The 20,069-nt window shown below is 43.4% G+C and overlaps 1 protein-coding gene across 2 annotated transcripts; it reads right to left on the bottom strand.

Annotated features, from left to right (window-relative positions):
- Positions 1-85: 85 nt before the first annotated feature.
- Positions 86-19,712, bottom strand: dtx2 (deltex 2, E3 ubiquitin ligase). 2 transcript variants are annotated; one of them, XM_029671543.2, is made up of 9 exons: positions 18,757-19,712; positions 17,574-18,159; positions 10,930-10,988; positions 8,985-9,155; positions 7,344-7,405; positions 5,971-6,132; positions 4,554-4,715; positions 3,382-3,471; positions 86-2,229 (listed from the first exon to the last, which is right to left on the bottom strand). In XM_029671543.2, exons 1-9 carry the CDS (start codon positions 19,064-19,066, stop codon positions 1,963-1,965), a joined length of 1,869 nt encoding a protein of 622 aa, XP_029527403.1. In that variant the 5' UTR covers positions 19,067-19,712; the 3' UTR covers positions 86-1,962. The 2 variants fall into 2 exon arrangements, with proteins under 2 accessions (XP_029527403.1, XP_029527404.1); XM_029671544.2 differs by lacking the exon at positions 8,985-9,155 and having other exon boundaries at positions 18,757-19,711.
- Positions 19,713-20,069: the final 357 nt, after the last annotated feature.

Below are 20,069 nucleotides of genomic sequence, written 5' to 3' on the forward strand. Positions count from 1 at the left end.
TCGATTGCTAAAGAGTAAGAACCAAATATACTTAAATTATTTAATTAAATTATGCTAATCAACACTACAAACGAGTAACATGGAATTCATTTATCAGTTCTTTATTGCGGAGAACATTTTCAAAATGCTTGCATACACCTGAATACTGAGTAAAATGTCACCTAACTGGATGTTGGACAGCAGTGCTGTGGAATTGAACGATCCAGGTTAATATACCCTAAACATGCCGAAAAAGAAAAATCCAGACTGCTCTTGATGGCTATGCTATTTTGTCCAGATTGTCAGAGAAAGTGAATTGACCTGTGGTTAAAGTCGTTTTTCTGTTAAATCTTCTAGTGCAAAGCTGAGGGGGTAGGCCTATACTACAATTGAAGTGAAATCTTTGTAGCACTTCCCTTCCTCTTTTTAAGTGAGATTTACTCAAGGTTTTCTAAGGGTGTTTTCACACTTGGTCCCCCCCTTCCAGGCAATTTTTGTGAACGCATGCAGTTTGCTTAATTTATGCTTTGTGAAAACTCCAAAAGGATCTCAGACCCCTCAAGAGCCCCTGAAGAGAATCAAACAGACCATCAAGAGCTGGTCAAAGTTCAGTTTGCTTGAATTCCACAGCCCAGTTCACTTTTTTAGGGCAATGTGAACACAGCCTGCCCTGGAGCTGGTTAGTTCTAAAAAGGACTCATTGCCATTTAAAAAATGTACCTGGCTCAAAGATGAGCCACTTTCGTGGTACCTATTAACTCAAGAGTTGCCCAAAGTTACCTTGCCAACTCCTCAAAACAATGTACGTAGGATAGAGCTCAGGTCAAGAGTCCCTGTAAGCTTTCCAAGATGCACAAATGCTTCCAAAGTTAAACTTCAGGGAGGTCTCCATACTTCTCTGTAGCTCTAAGTGGATGTAGCAAAGCATCAGGGTCCGTATTCATAAAGCATCTCAGAGTAGGAGGGGTGATCTAGGATGAGTTTTGCCTTAGATAATGAATAAGATTACATGGGCCAGGGAGGACCTGATCAATATCAGCACTGCTACTTTGTGAATACAGGCCCAGCTTAGTCTGCATTAAGCATGACTGCATTACAAATCCACGTGTTTCCCATCAAATGAGGTAAAACTAAATATATTACAAATGGTTAATGCATTTAAATATTTATATTATGCTGAACCAAAGGCAAAGTGAGAAGTTTCTCTTCCATGTTATGCTTCTTAATGAACTGGCATTTACAGACATCTGTTCCTTTACAGTGCTTTCATTACTGACAAATATGAAAATTACCAATTAAACAGTTCTCTCCCCTCCCATTATAACACAATCAAGCAGGTACTCACTTCGCTACCATTTTGTATAGTATTTAATGTGTTTGTGTATACAGTGATTTGCCTAAGTAGGCCTACATTGCTTTTCAAGAGAAATATCACTAAAGTATTTGCATAATATACCAATTTGAAAAACAATCACAGATATTAACCTGGTAATTACTATAAGTGTTAATTAAATGCACTGTCAAAACTAAAGTGCTACCGACGTCTGTGTTCCCACTCAAGAGCTGCCACCTTTCATGGAGCATGCCAAGAGGTGTGACACATCAGGCTGCTCCCCCCCCCCCCAAAAAAAAGCACATTACTTTTTTCAAGAAAAGGGTTGTGTCTAAAATGGCACCCTATTCCCTATGTAGTGCAGTACATTTGACCAGAACCCTATGGGCCCTGGTAAAAAGTAGTTTACTATATAGGGAACAGGTGACTAAACCAAGAGCTGGTGGAGCGCTACTACAGCAAATAAAGTCCACGACAAACCCCACATTATCAGTATGTGCAGTATTCTGCACACTGCACTTTGACATAACATCTGCTTCGCATTGAATATTTAATAAGATTAAAAAAACAAAAAAACATCAAGTGGGAATGTGAATATGTTCTCTATGTTGAAGTAGTGACATTATGAGGAAACTGATTCAGGGTCAGTTTCACAGTCCAGAGTTTGACGCTCCTCCCTGGCTGGGTCCCTCCTGTTTGACCAGGCAGTCGGTGGTCACCCCCTGGGAGGACAGCTCGGACAGCACATTTTCCAGATAGTTGGGGTCCGGGTAGCCGTGGCCTGACACGTTGGACATCATCTCAGTCTTGTGGTGGATCTCATTCCACACCACCGTGTCGGGCTCGCCCGTGGTGCTAGACGTGCCCACTGTGAAGATAAGGCGCCGCGTCCACGCTACCTTCAGCAGCTCAAGCACCTGATGTGAAATAAAAATTAAATTAGAGATGACATGCTCCACACATTTATGTTTTGGATCTTCCTGAAATCAAATCCATGGAAAGGTCCTTTGGGGAAAGGATATATTTGGCATACCTTTGAAGTCTGTATGCAAAACAATTAAGAAATTGATTGAACTGGGACATTTTGGCATTACCTTGGTCTTATTTAAGACACTACAATTACATAGATGCTACAAAGCCGGTCTTTGTGTCATTTGAAACCTTAACATGTGCTCTGAAATATGAGTAGTGTTTAGATTAATAGATCATTAAAAATAAATGTCAAAAGTACCCCTATTGATTGTACATTTTTACAAATTTAATGAGAACTAAAAGATGAACTAGAACATATTGTAATTTGACGATCTCCATAGATATCCAACAGCAAACTTTGCCAAGGTCGCACAACCGGCTGAAGCTATTTGGCGAAAGTGCGAGTTAGCGAATGAAGGTGATTAGGCCCATGTACATTTTACACATCCCAAGAATATGACTTGGTGAAATGGTGCTGCTAGCAATAGACAACAGAATACAGACAGAGGAATTTATACAAAGGGAGGATATATTACTAAGACATTCAGTTATAAAATAAAGAACTTTCCTTTAAATTAATCTGTATATTTTTTATCTGTTACGGTAGAGGTATGTGCATTTGATTTCACATTGACAGTGAGAGATCAGATATGGAAATTGATTTACTTTGCAAATGTATTGGGATGCATTATCAATATACCCAGCATAACATTTACCTCACTGTACAGTAAATAAGCATTCAATAAATTAAGTCAAAAAAAACCATTTGGAGTAGCAGATTTGGTTGCAATGAGTAGAAAATCAAATTAATATGGTAATGAGGAATTGGCACACTACATCAAGGAAGACATGTCATTATTAAATCTCACTCTGCATTTTTACTGAAACTGCATAATCAGACTTCAGACTATTTTTTATCACATACAAGGATTGCGTAAGCAGAGCAGAGTCAGGGGCTATGTTCATTAGAGACCAAATTAAAGAAAGCGGCCTGAAACAGAGGAACTAGGTGGTCTTAAGAAACGCTTATTTTTGTATTTGATTCTGTTTGCAGAGAGTCTGTCCGTTCTGCTATAGAGGCTGTGTTAGCTGCTTACCTTTCGGCCCTTGTCGTTGTCTGGGAGGAAGCAGAAGCGAGGGAAGCCTCTACAGGTGTATGGCTGCCCCGGGTTAGGGTGCTCTGGACCCTGGAGAAAGAAATAATATTTAGTCATTTATCCAGAGCGATTTACAGTCAATGTGCATGCAGTAGCCCCGGGGAGAACAGAGAGAAACACGAGATTAGAACATTGAGTGATGTTCTAGAGTTTTCCCTATTAACACCATCAACGTTTCCCTTTACTGTGGCAATTGTGATCGAATCAACGCAATAGCCACTTTAAATGCAACATACCGAAACAAAAACTACACAAGAGATTCTGTTGTAGGCAGAACGCATTGGAGTAGGATTTTATTGCCCACAACTCAGCCCATAATCTACAACCAGTGCGGCATAACCAATAAGAGCTGCAGTGGGCCTATATACAGAAAGACCATTGGCATATATGGATCTGTGCCATTTACTTTGAACTGGACTGTTTATACAGCTGTGGTCGTGAGTATATGCGCTTGTTTTGAGATCAAAGCAAGAGCTGCATGTAGCCACGTATGCATATTTTGCTAGTTAGTTATTAGCCCAGTTACAGCTAAATTTGTAGTCAGCAATAGGGGAGTGATTGCTTCCAACAAGAGTACAAAGCATGAACATTTCTGGACATATTGGAAAAGGGAGTCCGGTATAAAGAGCTTTTTTTGTCATTAAAGGGGTAGTGTTGTATTTTGAGACCGGCTTGAATAAGCTAAGTAGCCAATAGGCAGAGGGTAGCATAATTTGTGTCATTCGCTGTAATAAGTGGTATGGGAATAATAATGCATTTTATTTTGTAAAGTGGTTTCTTGCGTCAAACACCATAACATTTTCAGTCACCTTATCTGAAAGAGAAGTGGCTAAACAAGTTAATGTCAATCCTTGCATATTTTTTTTCTAAAGTACTATGGAATATAGGACAACATTGAACACCATACAGATTGGCTGCTACTGTAGGCTCAAGGATAGAGCAGCTATTTTCATGTTATGGGATGCATTTCCTCCATTTTTTTTTCCTTCCCCCCAGCAGACCTGAAATTCTCAGGGCCGAAAAAAAAAATAGAGGGAACATTGCTTACAGGAGCAATTAGAGTGTGTGTGTTAATGTGTGTTAATGAGTGAGTGGTGTGTGTGTGTGTCTACCTGTATCCCAGGGGGAATGCTGTAAATTATCTGGATAGTTCCACAGTCTGGGTGGCCGGGGAGGGACTGTGCGATACTATAGATCTCCATCTTGCCCTTGGGCTGGGTCCCAGTCTTCTCCCCGTAGATTGTCTTGCATGACGGGCACTGGAGGCTGCCATCCTGGGAGGGGACACAGTCAGAATCGCAGATAAAAAAAAATAAAAAAAAAATGGCTACACTCAACTGATAAGGTACACCAATCTAGTACCAGGTCTGAACAACCATTTCCTCCAGAACAGCTTGAATTCGTCGGGGCATGGACACTACTAGATATGGCAATCAAATGTTTCACAATTTGTATCAAGGGCCCTAACACGTGCCAGGAAAACATTACTCATAGCATCACACCACCAGCCTGTACCGTTGACACTAGGCAGGATGGGGCCCATGAACTCTCGCTGCTTATGCCAAATCCTGACTGCCATCAGCATGACGGAACAGGGATTCATCGGTACAGGCAATGTTTTTCCACTGCTCAGTAGTCCAGTGTTGGTTATCACATGTCCACTGGAGCCGCTTCTTGTTATTAGCTGGTAGGAGTGCAAACCATTGTGGTCATCTATTGCAATAGCCCATCCGTGACAAGGACCAACGAGTTGTGCGTTCCGAGATGCCGTTCTGCACACCACTTAGTTGCCTGTTTGTGGACTGCTTGTTAGTTGGCACGATTCTTGCCATTCTCCTTCAACCCCTCTCCTCAACGAGCTGGTATCACCCACAGGACTGCCGCTGACGGAATGTTTGTCTCACCATTCTTGATAAACCCTAGACACTGTCGTGCGTGAAAAGCCCAAGAGGCTGGTCGTTTGAGATACTGGAACCAGCACGCCTGACACCAACGATCATACCATGATCAAAGTCGCTTAGGTCACTTGTTTTACCCATTCTAAAGTTCAACCGAACAGTAACTGAATGCCTCGATGCCTGTCTGCTTTATATAGCAAGCAACAGCCATGTGACTCACTGTTTGTTGGAGTTCACAATTTTCTTGAACGTGGTGGTGTACCTATTCAACTGGCCACCGAGTGTATAAGAATATCACCATAAACTAAAATGTTAGCCTGATTTCACCATATGGGATAGTGTTTATGATATGTTGTGGGTAACACTTAACTTTTAGCCTGCAGTTATAATGGTTCATTACTGTAACTATTCAGTCTTTTTTCTTAATTTTTACAAAAAAATAGTTGTTGCTATAAATGAGAACGTGTTCAGTCAACTTAACTGGTAAAATAAATAAAAGGAAAGTACATGCCTTTATAGTTCCTTAAGTCTTATTTTACGTTAATGTCTTTTTAGGACAATATGTGGGCTCAAGACATCAAGCCATTGAATTACATTTGAAAGTCATTATTAGGATCTCTGTGGCGCCCACCTTGGTTCCATTGTTGTACATGGCAAGCATGCAGAGCATGTGCAAGGTGTGTCCACACTTGGTGAACTTTCCCACAGCGCCGGGTGGGATGGATTGTGCTCCCTCGGACGCCACGGCGTAATCCGACGGACACGACAGCCGGTCCATACAGATGATGCAGTCCTAAAACCACAGGGACAATATATTAAGGTGTGAAAAAGGATTTCATTGCTTCCTGTTACACAGAGGTCTGTACACACATTTGCACGGGCAATACATTTATGGTCCTAAAAGTAAAAGATTTGCCATTTAAGAGTTCATTTAAATGTGGCATAAACCAGTCATGTTGTCATCAGTTTGTCAAACAAAGCACTTCAAAAGACTCATGTAGGCTACCTGTGCACGTTCATCCACTCAAATAACTCAAGCATCCAAACATTGCATTGTGCAACCGCCATTTGATAAATGGAAAGAGACATGGTTATAAAAACATCAAAAAGTGTATGCCTAATGACATTCAGCAATTGTCATTAGGTCTTCACTTGAAGCCTTAAATGCTTGATGCCTCCACGGCTGTCCCTGCTCGCCTGTCAGTCAGTCATCGCTGCCTTGGCAAAAAAATTCTGTGCTCAAAAACCACACCGCATTTTGGAGTCCATTCGCACATTTTTCACGTGGTAGTAATACATGAGGGTGTAATAGCATCTTAGTTCATTTTCCACTATTTCATTTGTCGAGAATCTGTACTAGACCATACACTTTCACCCCAGGTTATGCTGTACATGTAATTACATAACAACAATGACAGGATCTGTATATGATATTATATCATGAGTCTATACATTGAGGTTGGGATGACTTGGTGATATGGATGGAGTATTGTTTATTTCTATGCAAAACTGCAGTTGGCTTGTTCAAACTACTTTAGAAATAACCTGTGTTCATTTTAGAGCAATCATATTTCTTTCAACTTGCATATTGCACTTTCTCTGAAAAATAAAATGTTACTTAATACAAAGTGGTTTAGTATAAATATATATATTTTTTTAAATCACCTGTGTCATATGAATGAATCGTCACAAAATGGTTTCAAAAGATCTGAGATGAACTATACCTGCTTTTGTTTACATATAGTTTATTTCATGCCTACCGTGATTCAGTGTACCAGAACGAGGAAACATGACTGATTCTCCTGCAAGAGCCCTTCTTCCGTGAGTGTTGCGTAAAGAGGGCGGGGAGAAGTTTTCCTAGGTACAGATCTAGTGGAAACCTAACCTTAACCATTAGTGGGGAACATGCTAAAATGACCAAAGATAAGCATCTAGGGGCAACTTCACCCAACACCAATAGAAAGAGGCGAGGGAGGAGGGGATCTTTGACATTGAAATGCGTACCTCGTCTTGAGCAGAGGCCACTTCCTCCATGTAGCGGTGAATGACATCCTCTGGTTTCTGGGCTGGGGGGGACAGCGGACAATGAACAGGGTTGGAGAGACGCCCACCAGACGACAGACAAAACCACACTCAGGCCCTCAATTTACAGACAGGACATAGGACAACACAGGAGGGATTATAATAAGAAATTAAATAAAAAACGTAGTCTTTAGTATTGCTTTTTTAAACCATTTCAGTGGAAACTAGTGGTAGCCTAGTTGTTTTGCAGTTTGCTATTGAACACATTATGTTCACCCCCTCCAAAAAATAGCAATAAAAAATAATAATAATAAATTCCAGTTATAAATTATGGCGCAAGTACCATTGAGTAAAAAACAAAACATGAACATGAAACCGCAAACAATGAGACAAGAAAAAACGGACAGAAACACTGACAATTCACTTTGTTGTATTTTATATTTCTGCAGAAATAACCGACTCATCCTGCAGATGTAGCCTACACACTTCACTGCAGCTCAAACTTTTGGCCGGCTTCGTTGGCAAATCTGTACCATACAAAAGTACTGCTCAAAGATGTAACATGAGTCGACAGACTGAGGCACACAGTATTAATGCATGACAGTTGTGGATGAATGGGAGAGAAGAGGGTTAGAGATTGACACTTATCCACCAAAAGCACACTCTTCCTTACTTAGGGGCTGATGTGTCCCAAATGCCACCCTATTCACAACATAGGGCTCTGTTCAAAATCAGTGCACTATGGGGAATAGGGTGCCATTTGGGATGAAGCTTCATTGTTAGATGATTTGTGAGTATCAGTCTGTTCTGGAACAGCTACAGGGTATGATGTCAGCAACTCAGCGTTGAGTTTAGGGGTTCTGTTTTGAGCTGCAACCTTTGTAACCAAACAGCAAGATTAGGGCCTAGTTCACACCATTGTTAGCTAATGAACACTGTCGACTGCCAAGCAACAATTACAACTCACTGATTTATGGATAGGATAGGAATGATTGAGTCACAGATTGGCAAATTATTCTTACAGAGAAAGTGAGCATTGGAATGCGATAGAAGAGCACACTATACAAGCCTGCAGAAAATCTAAACAGTGCCTTTGATTCAGGTTAAGAACACAATATTTGATTTTAAAAGGACAAGTTTGATATTTTTACAATTTATTGATAGAAGGTTCCTTACCCTGAAAGTAGTGTGCGCCAGGAGAAAATGTAAATCGATGGTTCAGGTTTCTTTAAACAGCCACGACAAAAAGCTGAAAGTCAATGGGAGTGATAGGGACACCGTGCAATGTCCATGTTTTTTGGCAAATCACCTTTAAGTAAAGTCAAACCCAGTAAATTTCAGTTTCCCCCCACCACTCCCATTGATTCTAAGAATTGTGTATTGAATAGAGAGATCCCAAAACTGAGTGAGAATAGGAATTACTGGCTCGGACGTCTCCAAGGTTTCACAAGGCAGGCATTCGTTTTTAACCACAAGGCACATAAAAAATATCAACATGCATAACAAGCCAAATATTCTAAATGAGGGATTTGGGATGACAACGATGGAAAGCATTGGATGTGACGAAGCACAGAGCTGGATGCAAGCCAATGGGGAGTTGGTGGGGGAAGGTGGCGTAGCTACCTGTCCTGTGCTGCCTCTTTGCCCTCCTAACCGAGCTGCTGCTGTGAGTTTTGGAGCCTGCGGGCCTGCTGGTGCTGCTGGGGGGAGGAGGAACGGAGGAGGGGTGCGGGAGGGGGGCACTCGTGAAGCGCACGCCGAGTCCCACTGCTGACATCAAAATGGAGGCCATGCCTGGAGTGATAGGCCCCGGGGAGACATGCAGAGGGGGTGGGGTCAGTCAGGGGGAGGAGAAACCAAACAGATGAGACATGGTGGATAAAGCAGTGAGTGAATAAGGGGGGGTGACTTACTCATGGACAAGAGGGCATTATATTAGGAAGTTTGGTAGGCGCTTCCAGCTTGGTATGGCTAGATAACGTCAGATTCAGGAATAATAAGTCATCAGGATTTATACAGTAAATAACATGTGTTGGACTAATAAATGTGGGCTGATATGATAGTGCATTTATTGCAGTTCTGTAATTGATTTCCTTTTAAAAAGCGCTATTGTTCGGTTCTGCCTCAATACTACATGGTATTGTGTAATTTTTATATTGGAGTAATTTCATGAAATGTAAAAAAATAAAAAAATATGCCAAAGGAAAATCTACAGAAACTGTCAAATTAACTTCACATTAGCCCTCCACAAAACATTTCAGCACAAATGTGTTCCTCACAGATCATGGCCCACAACCTTTTGAACAGTCACTAACAAAAGAAGCTGAATTGCTGTCAGTATCCATTTCTAGGCTAGCTGCTGGCTCAACGGCATAGTCCTCTTGAAAAAAAAAAGAAGAAGGTTTTAGCGCAAAAAGCTAAACTGCTAGCTAAGAGATTCTGGACATTCCTAAATAACCAGCAAAAAAAAAAAGTTTGGATGAAACACCACCCAAGGAGTAACGAAAATAAAAATAGTGTTCTGGGACTCCTGAGTGGCGCAGCGGTCTAAGGCACTGAGGCGTCACTACAGACCCGGATTGATCCCGGGCAGTATCACAACCGGCAGTGATCGGGAGTCCCATATGGCGGGGGGGGGCTTTACATGACTCATCGCGCTCTAGCGACTCCTGGCAGGCCGGGCGCCTGCAGGCTGACCTAGGTCGTCAGGTGAACAGTGTTTCCTCCAACACATTGCTCCGGCTGGCTTCCGGGTTATGAGAGCAGGTGTTAAGCAGTTTGGCAGGTCATGTTTCGGAGGACGCATGACTCAAATTTCACCTCCCAAGCCTGTAGGGGAGTTGCTGCGATAAGACAATATCAAAATTGGGGAGAAGGGGGTAAAATACAAAATAAAGTAACCCCTTTTCACTAAGCCCCCAAACCCAAGACTACATTGGAAAACAAAACGCCATCGTGGGTGGGCAAACGACCAGAGCAAAACAGGGCCTGGTCTGTGGAGATGATGTACAGCGATAGGCCAGCTGTCCAGAGAGACACAAATTACTTTCCCACCACCGACAGGAGCTATGGTAACTGCCATGAAATCACAAAAAAAAAGATGTATCGCTGCTTTAATAACTGATAAACAAAAAGGTGTGCCTCTAAAATCTGTCAGGTCTATAAGATAAGCTTACTAAACCACGGTTGCTGAACAGTGCAGTCGAATGTGTAAACCATTTCTGGTGTATCAGCAGTCTTTGTTAAGACTTCAGCTTGCTATAGGCCACACATTTGGCTGAAACAATGTATGCTTACTAATATTGATTTTAGAGTTGTTCTATTTTTGTCAAGTTTTGCCCCCGAACAGACTGACACTCAGAAGATAACTTGTCAGTGTAGACACGCAACACTCTTTACTGTTACTTTCAAACCAAGGTATAAAATTCATGGAGCAGACAGTTCTGCCATCACCACCAAGAAAAACAATGCTTGATCCAAACCACTACAATTCACATTGATAGTAACTGAAAATACAGGTAGTATCACCATGGTGGACGTTTGGATCAATTGCTTGGGACCGCTTTACCTGCAAGGGCTGAGCTCATACTGGTGGATCCATTCCGTTGCAGAGGGATGGCGGGGACACTGCAGCAGAGGAAACAGGAAAACGGACATTAATGAATCCATACACCATTGCTTCTGCAAACAAGTGAGAAACTGATGTGGTCGGGTCTCTGAAAGTTTGAACACACTAAATCAGGAGTCTCCAACCTTTTCTTACATGAGAGCTACTTAAAATATATACACTACCGTTCAAAAGTTTGGGGTCAGTTAGAAATGTCCTTGCTTTTGAAAGCAAAGCACATTTGACCATTAAAAATATCAAATTGATCAGAAATACAGTGTAGACATTGTTACGGTTTTTTATGGAATATCTACAGAGGCCCATTATCAGCAACCATCACTCCTGTGTTCCAATGGTACGTTGTGTTAGCTAATCCATGTTTATCATAAAAATAAAAAAAAGGCAAATTGATAATTTCATAACCATTTTGCAATTATGTCAGCACAGCTGAAAACTGTTGTTCAGATTAAAGAAGCAATAAAACTGGCCTTCTTTAGACTAGTTGAGTATCTGGAGCATCAGCATTTGTGGGTTCAATTCCAGGCTCAAAATGGCTAGAAACAAAGATCTTTCTTCTGAAAATCGTCAGTCTATTCTTGTTCTGAGAAACTAAAGCTATTCCATGCGAGAAATTGCCAGGAAACTGAAGATCTCGTACAATGCGGTGTACTACTTAAAATGATAAACTTGGATTAGCTCACAACAAGCCATTGGAAAACAGGAGTGTTGGAAAATAGCCATTTCCAGCTACAATAGTAATTTACAACAGTATCAATGTCTATCTACACTGTATTTCTGATCAATTTGATGTCATTTAAAAATGGACAAAAAAAATTGCTTTTATTTCAAAACCAAGAATTTCTAAGGGACCCCAAACTTTTGAACAGTAGTGTACATCCGAGGTGAGGATTTACAGATTTCCTGCCGTGTACACCTGTGTCACGGCTGGTGTCTGCCCCTATATGTACACCCCATTGCCACGACACACGTTCTCTACATCTTTGAGGCAACGTGGAGGATTGGAGTGATCCATATAGCTGGTTACATACAACCTTAATTATGTTTCACTATATCCAGAAAATCACATTGTATGATTTTTAATGAATTTATTTGCAAATTATGGTGAAAAATAAGTATTTGGTCACCTACAAACAAGATTTCTGGCTCTCACAGACCTGTAACAACTTCTTTAAGTGGCTCCTCTGTCCACCACTACCTGTATTAATGGCACCTGTTTGAACTTATCAGTATAAAAGACACCTGTCCACAACCTCAAACAGTCACACTCCAAACTCCACTATGGCCAAGACCAAAGAGCTGTCAAAGGACACCAGAAACAAAATTGTAGACCTGCACCAGGCTGGGAAGACTGAATTTGCAATAGGTGAGCAGCTTGGTTTGAAGAAAGCAACTGTGGGAGCAATTATTAGGAAATGGAAGACAAGACCACTGATAATCTCCCTCAATCTGGGGCTCCACGCAAGATCTCACCCCGTGGGGTCAAAATGATCACAAGAACAGTGAGCAAAAATCCCAGAACCACACGGGGGGACCTAGTGAATGACCTGTAGAGAGCTGGGACCAAAGTAACAAAGCCTACCATCAGCAAGGGCATTGAAGATGAAACGTGGCTGGGTCTTTCAGCATGACAATGATCCCAAACACACCGCCTGGGCAACAAAGGAATGGCTTCGTAAGAAGCATTTCAAGGTCCTGGAGTGGCCTAGCCAGTCTCCAGATCTCAACCCCATAAATCTTTGGAGGGAGTTGAAAGTCCGTGTTGCCCAGCAACAGCCCCAAAGCATCACTGCTCTAGAAGAGATCTGCATGGAGGAATGGGCCAAAATACCAGCAACAGTGTGTGAAAACGTTTGACCTCTGTCATTGCCAACAAAGGGTATATAACAAAGTATTGAGATAAACTTTTGTTATTGACCAAATACTTATTTTACACCATAATTTGCAAATAAATTCATTAAAAATCCTACAATGTGATTCTCTGGATTTTCTGTCATAGTTGAAGTGTACCTATGATGAAAATGACAGGCCTCTCATATTTTTAGGTGGGAGAACTTGCACAATTGGTGGCTGACTACATACTTTTTTGCCCCACTGTATACCCGTAACAGATATAGTTGGTGCTAGAGGGACATGGCCAGCCAGCGGCAAAGTCCTAGCCCGGGATGAGACACAGGGGGCGTCAATGTGGAAGGGGTGTCCCGGAAAGATGTCCCTGGAAGGGGAAGCGACACCCAGGACCGCCGAATCAACCGCAGAGGGAGGTGCACATTTACCAGATGGTACATAGCAAAGGTGCAAGATGAAGCCCAGCTGGCCGCAGCACAGATTTCAGTGAGGGGCACTCCTCTCAGTAGTGCTGCGCCACCTGGGGATGTAGGCTCCAGTCCCATGGTGGCTGGCCCGCACTCGAGAGCATATCCACTGCCACATTCAGGATGCCAGGTACGTGCACATAGAGACGCTAGATGTTCCTGAGCCCAGAGAAGGAGCTCCCGTGTAAGCCACCACTATGGGTGTTGTCCTGGTGAGAACGGACATGTCTTCACTTGAGATGTACAAAGAAAGACTGAAGGGCCAGCAGTAGAGCTCAGAGCTCTAGTGTATAGATGTGCCTGCCACTCCAAGGGGGTAGACGACAGCCGACCTGCTCTTGGTCACACCCCCCCAGCCAATCTGGGAGACGTCTGTGCTGACCGGCGGCACAATCTCAGAATCTCCACCCCACCTCAGAGAAAGGAATGACGTCGCCACCTCAATGCCCTGAGGCACTGCGTGGTCACTCACAGCTGGCGGTGCCGCTTCGGGTGCAGCCAATGGGAGTTGAACCACCATTGAAGAGGCCGGAGATGGAGCAGGCCCAGGGGAATCAGCAATGAGGCCCGCCATCAGCAAGCCCAACAGGAGTTGGCAGGTTAGGGGGGATACCACCCGCACCTGTCGAAAGTGGTCTTGGCAAGATAAGATCGCCTGAACACTTCTGGTGGACAGGCGTGCTCTCAAGAGGACTGAGTCCAGTTCCATGCCAATGAAGGCCACCCTCTGGGTGTGCACCAGACAACTCTTGTTGTTTGCAGTAATGCCTAGCCCACCGATGTGGGTCAGGGGCATGTCTGTCTGACAGGACCTGGGTCCTCGTTGGGGCACAAATCAGCCAATTGTCCAGGTAATTGACGATCAACAACCCTCAGGATGTGAGAGGTGCAAGGACAGCATCCATGCACTTTGTGAAAGTGTGGGGTGCCAAAGAGAGGCCGAAGGGAAGAACCATGAATTCGTAAGCCGCCCATTTGAAAGCGAATCGGAGATACTGCCAATGAGCTGGGTGAACAGGAACATGGAAGTACGCATCCCTCAGGTCCAGCTTCACAAACCACTGGTCCCTGGACACGGCCTGCAAAACACAGGCCGGGGACAACATGTGGAAACCTCAGTACCTTCAAGTACCCATTGAGGTTGCGGAGGGCCAAAATCGTACTACATCACAAAATAAGTGTAGTAGAACCCACCTAGCAGTTCTATTGTCTCGATCCTGTGGATGGCACCCTTGTCCAGGAGTGAGGAGATCTCCAGCCACAGGGTTTTCTTCAGTGGGTCGGCCACTGTGGTGACAAGAAAGCCCCTGAAAGATGGAGGCCGGCAACGGAATTGGAGTCGGTACCCCTTAAGCATTGTGGACAACACCCATGGGGACTCCACACGCTCCTCCCACTTTTCCCTGTGAGATCAGAAGAAGTGGCAGAGGAAGGGTGTATCAGGGTGTGCCCACCTCTCCTCTGGCGCCCCGAGCACCTGGGACTCCCAGGCACGTCCCTATGGCGGTGACAATTGACAGGCTGTTTCTCCACCACACGCTGTGCCCCTCCCAGCTTTCGTTCCTCAGCATGAGGCGATGGGGCAAGAGGGGGAATCCTCCACTTGGAGGAATAGGAACCTGGTGAGGGATAAATTACCCAGTACCTCTGCAAAAAACAGTGAAGACCCATGTGGGAAAAACAGGCAGACAAAATAAAATAAAAAACAGCAACCAGGTAATGGATTTGATATGCGTTTTATTTACTTTAATTTTTTTTAAATTATGCCAACTACAATATTACCTAGCCGGTTTAATATCCAAGCAGAAAACAAAACAGAACCATATGATGGAGTAACTCCGTTAAGGAACTCCAAAGTTAATGTCTCAACGTAGTGGCAGTCCACCACGATATTCTTACATTCTGCAGGGGAAGAACAAGAAGAAAAAAAAACCTGTAGGGTAATTAGCAGAGAGCCCGGGCATGTTAAAGCAATTCACAACATACATAACTTGCCGTCCGGCTTGTTCTGTGTAAGGAAAACAGTTTGTGGCAGCAAGAGCCACCAATATATTAATAGATGCACAAGGAGTTCTAGTGTAACGCTAACAAAATACAAGCATGACAAACCACGGGCGGAAGATACAGATCAACCGTGCACAGCAAGTGGAGCACTCAAGGGGGGGTGGCCACATGGCCAGCTGTTCCAGGCTACAAACAGCCAGTGAGTATACTTCCACGCAATATATTACACTTACCAGTGACTTACCAAGCGATTTTCAGAAAGTTTGTACCTCAAACCATACGGACGTCCACCGAGAAAATGAAAGAGAATGTGTGTCGCAGCCATGGGGTCTAACATACATACACATAGTGAAACATTACACACACAGAGGGCCTACCGAAGTTGAGCACATCCAGTGTCAGACGCTTTTCTGTGTGCTTTTTCTCCAAGTTGATAAGGCTCTGGAGTACAATGTGAATGTCACAGTATGTTCATTTTTATGTTAAACATTGCGCCATGCTGCCATCTTTTTTCCACAAAATGTATTTTAGCGCTCTGTGGCATCACAGCTGCCTCAAAGCTTTCAACAAAAAGTGCCAGGAAGGTATTCTTGAAAAAAAAAAAAAAAGAAGCAATAACTGTCACAAGAATAACATACTGGTATGCACACTTTCTTCGCTCTGCTTTGTTCGTCAGAAGGAGTGAGAAAGCTTAAGCCTACTACTATCAGGGACCGCATGGTAACAACAATGGGAGGAAGTGTGTGAGATGCACCAGTTAATGTAATGTGACCCTTACATCAGCTGGCTTACTGACCGAGCAGAGCTTTGGGTCCCAAATCTGGTTTCCTATCCACTGCAAAACAATTCTGCATATCACCACTTCCTCTTTAGAGGACATCAATCACTGTGACATATTGTAACCCCAAACCAATGTGTCAAATAGCTCAACATAACATTTTAAAACATAAATAAATTTATTCAAAACAACAATTTGGTTTAAGTATGCATTTACACAAACAGTCCAATTCTGATCTTTGCCACTAATTGGGCAAAATATCAGAATTGGACTGCCTGTGTAGACGCATCCTCAATGTCAGAGCCCCTAACAGTAGGCTGTTTAATTAGTGCTCGTCAACCGATCGCTGCCCGCACCTGCCCGCCCAGCATCACTACTCTGGACGGTTCTGACTTAGAATATGTGGACAACTTCAAATAAAATTGTGTCTGGTTAGATTGTAAACTCTCCTTCCAGACTCAGATTAAGCATCTCCAATCCAAAATTAAATCTAGAATTGCCTTCCTATTTCGCAACAAAGCATCCTTCACTCATGCTGCCAAACCTACCCTCGTAAAACAGACTATCCTACCGATCCTTGACTTCGGCAATGTAATTTACAAAATAGCCTCCAACACTCTACTCAGCAAATTGGATGTAGTCTATCACAGGGCCATTCGTTTTGCCACCAAAGCCCCATATACAACCCACCACTGCGACCTGCATGCTATCGTTGGCTGGCCCTCGCTTCATATTCACCGCCAAACCCAATGGCTCCAGGTCATCTATAAGTCTTTGCTAGGTAAAACCCTGCCTATTCTCAGCTCACTGGTCACCATAGCAGCACCCACCCGTAGCACACGCTCCAGAAAGTATATTTCACTGGTCATCCCCAAAGCCAATTCTTCCTTTGGCTGCCTTTCCTTCCAGTTCTCTGCTGCCAATGACCAATGAACGAATTGCAAAGATCACTGAAGCTGGAGATCCATATCTCCCTCTCTAACTTTAAGCACCAGCTGTCAGAACAGCTCACAGATCACTGCACCAGAACATAGCCCATCTGTAAACAGCCCATCCAACTACCTCATCCCCATACTGTTATTTTTTTTCTTCTCCTTTGCACCCGTATCTCTACTTGGACATTCAGCTTCTGCACATCAGTCCAGTGTTTAATTGCTAAATTGTAGTTATTTCGCCACTATGGCCTATTTATTGCCTTACCTCTCTAATCTTCTCATTTGCACACACTGTATATAGACTTTTCTATTGTGTTATTGACTGTATGTTTGTTTATTCCATGTGTAACTCTGTGTTGTTTAGTCGCACTGCTTTGCTTTATCTTGGCCAGGTCGCAGTTGTAAATTAGAAATTATTCTCAACTGGCCTACCAGGTTAAATAAAATAAAAATAAAATGTAAAAAAATCAGCGCATAGAGTTACTCAAGTGGGTAGTATAAATAGATAAGCTGCTAAATTAGACAACAATGACCAGTCAAACAAAGCCAACCTACCTTAAGCCATTGCCAGTGGTAGGGTAAGACAGTGGAGGTCCAGGGAACTGACTAGCGGAGGGTGTCGGGGGCCAGGGACCACCCCACGCCATGCCCCCCACAGAAAGAGGCCTCCTGGGGTAGGGCGAGTACACCGAGGTGGGGTGAGCTCCAGCCGCCCTGCTGGGGCCCTGGAAGCTGGGCCGGCTCAGCTGCCCAGAGGAGAAGGAGTGGCGTGAACGGCTGGGCATGGGGCCAGTGCAGCTGTGGCTCAGACACTGGTGGCAGGAGCAAGCCGGGCCCGAGTGGATGACGGAGGCGCCAGACGCCAGCGGGTAGGGGAAGTTACCCTGCCGACGGACCTGCCGCCTGAAGCCTGTGGCCTTGTTGACCTGGGCCAGCGCTGTGAGGTCCACTATGTAGTTATAGCCATGTGAGGCCATATCCGCAGTGGCCTGCCGTGCCAGGTAGCTGTGTTCTAGTAGAATAGAAGTGCGAGTCTCATACGGAGTCCATCCTCCTTCGTCATTTGCCCACTCCCAATATACTCCGCTACCCAAGCCTGAGGACTGGGCAAACAATTGACGGCGTACAGACCGCGTTTTCCCTGGAAAGATAACACAGTGAATTCATACTTAGAGGTAAAGGTGCCTCGCACAGACAATTTTGCAGTAGACGTCACACGTCAGTGAATGTCTAACTGTGTATTATAGTCTAGTACCTAGTGGTGTGCCTTCATAATGTCAGCTAAGCATTACACTACACATCCTGTGCTATTGAGAAGACTTCCTGCTGTTTTTCTCCCTTTTCCTGGACAAGTTTGTATCACAGGCTGCAGGTGTCAAAGGACATTTGGACTTGTCCAAACCGCCCCACTTTCCAACAAAGAGACTTGGCTGTATCACTGCCTACTATCACGTCTGTCACGTTCGTTTTCAAGTTAGCCAGCTACCCAATTAGTTACCCAAAGAAAACATTGACATCGCTGGACAACAACAAGACTGTTCGCTATAGATGTTAGCAAGATAAGCAATGCTATTATCTTTGGTTTATGGAGGCTAACTACAACAGCTAGCTAAAGTAAATTAAGGAGGCGTTAGCTAGGGCACAACAAAGCTCGAAAGCTTCAGTTAATTGGTAAATGTAATAACTAGCTACTGTTAGCTAGCTACATCACACACACACGCGCGCATAATTCCCTTACCTGTATCTTGGCGGAACTGGTTCAAGCTTGGTATGTCTATGAGATAAGGCGACAAGCTGGGATCGGATTGTCCTAGGCTGATGCTGGTAGAGCCAGGACCCCCACCTCTGTGTCCCCGCGGAGAGAAGTATTGTTCGATATAGCCGCTCACCTGGCCGCTATATGGTCGCCAGAAGCCAAGATCATCCTGCCATTCCCATACAACGACCATAGGCTGAGATTGTCCAGGTGCTACCAATGTCGGTGTAGAGAGAGAGGGTCCATTTCTAGACCCATTTATCCCCACACATGAGCTAGAGGCAGTAGCCATATTTTACAGATAGTAGCGATACGTCAAATTCAGTAAACGATAGAAAAAGCTGATGCTAGCTAATTCAGCTAACGTAGCAAGCTAGGCTAAGAAGCTAAGTCAGATGGACAAAACACGTTTTAACACTTTGCCAAACTACAGGACACCCTGCAGCTACCCTAGCAATAAATTGTAGCGATCAAACCTAACTAAGTTAGCTAGCTAGCTAGCAAAACATCTTCAATTTGCAAGATGTAGCTAAAGTTAGCTTGCTTGGATTATTAAAATGACCCATTTTTACAAGACTGATTCGAGGTCAGGCGGCAAACACTCAAGCAAATTGTTTAAAAGCATTTTGGCAAACCTTGCGAAGCAATAAATCTTTAGATGCGGAAATATATTGAGCTATGCTAGCTTACTAATCATTGCATTCCAACAAACTCAAACTGGCTAGCTACGCAAACCACAGATAAACCAAACAGTCGGAACAATCGTTGCTTGGCAAATGACGACATGCGCACATCATTGTATTTTTAAAGCTCCAATGCAGCCGTTTTTACCTCAATATCAAATCATTTCTGGGTAACAATTAAGTACCTTACTGTGATTGTTTTCAATTAAAATGGTCAAAAACAAACAAAATTATAAATTTCTCAAGCAACAATTTAGCTAGGACTGCTGAGAGTGGTGAGGGGTAAACTGACAACTAGCTGTCATTGGCAGAAAGCTTTGGAACTCTCTTTCTTATTGGTCTATTAACTAATTTACTGCCTGGTGATGTCACTACACAGGCCAAAATTCCATCCCACCAAAACAGGCAGACATTTCATGTGGCCTTTTCAAACAGCACTTAATACTAAAAGTGCATTATCATAATTTCAAAGTATTATTTCAACCTCAGTGTTGAAATATATATAAAACAAATTATGTTTTTGACGGCACTGGAGTAGTTTTAATAACTCTGTTGTCCTTTCAAACCTCAATGATTATATACTTTTCATTTCTCCATGATACCATGGCATTC

This window comes from Oncorhynchus nerka, linkage group LG10, assembly GCF_034236695.1.
Source record: "Oncorhynchus nerka isolate Pitt River linkage group LG10, Oner_Uvic_2.0, whole genome shotgun sequence".
Taxonomy (NCBI): Eukaryota; Metazoa; Chordata; class Actinopteri; order Salmoniformes; family Salmonidae; genus Oncorhynchus; species Oncorhynchus nerka.

Bases quoted from the DNA above. Each gene is read 5' to 3' on its own strand.
- dtx2 (XM_029671543.2), bottom strand. From the start codon at position 19,066: ATGGCTACTGCCTCTAGCTCATGTGTGGGGATAAATGGGTCTAGAAAT. The intron at 9,156-10,929 runs GTAAAGCGGTCC...CTATCACTCCAG, and splicing joins TATGAGCTCAGCCCTTGCAG to GCATGGCCTCCATTTTGATG. The intron at 6,133-7,343 runs GTACGCATTTCA...CTGTGGTTTTAG, and splicing joins TGGCCTCTGCTCAAGACGAG to GACTGCATCATCTGTATGGA.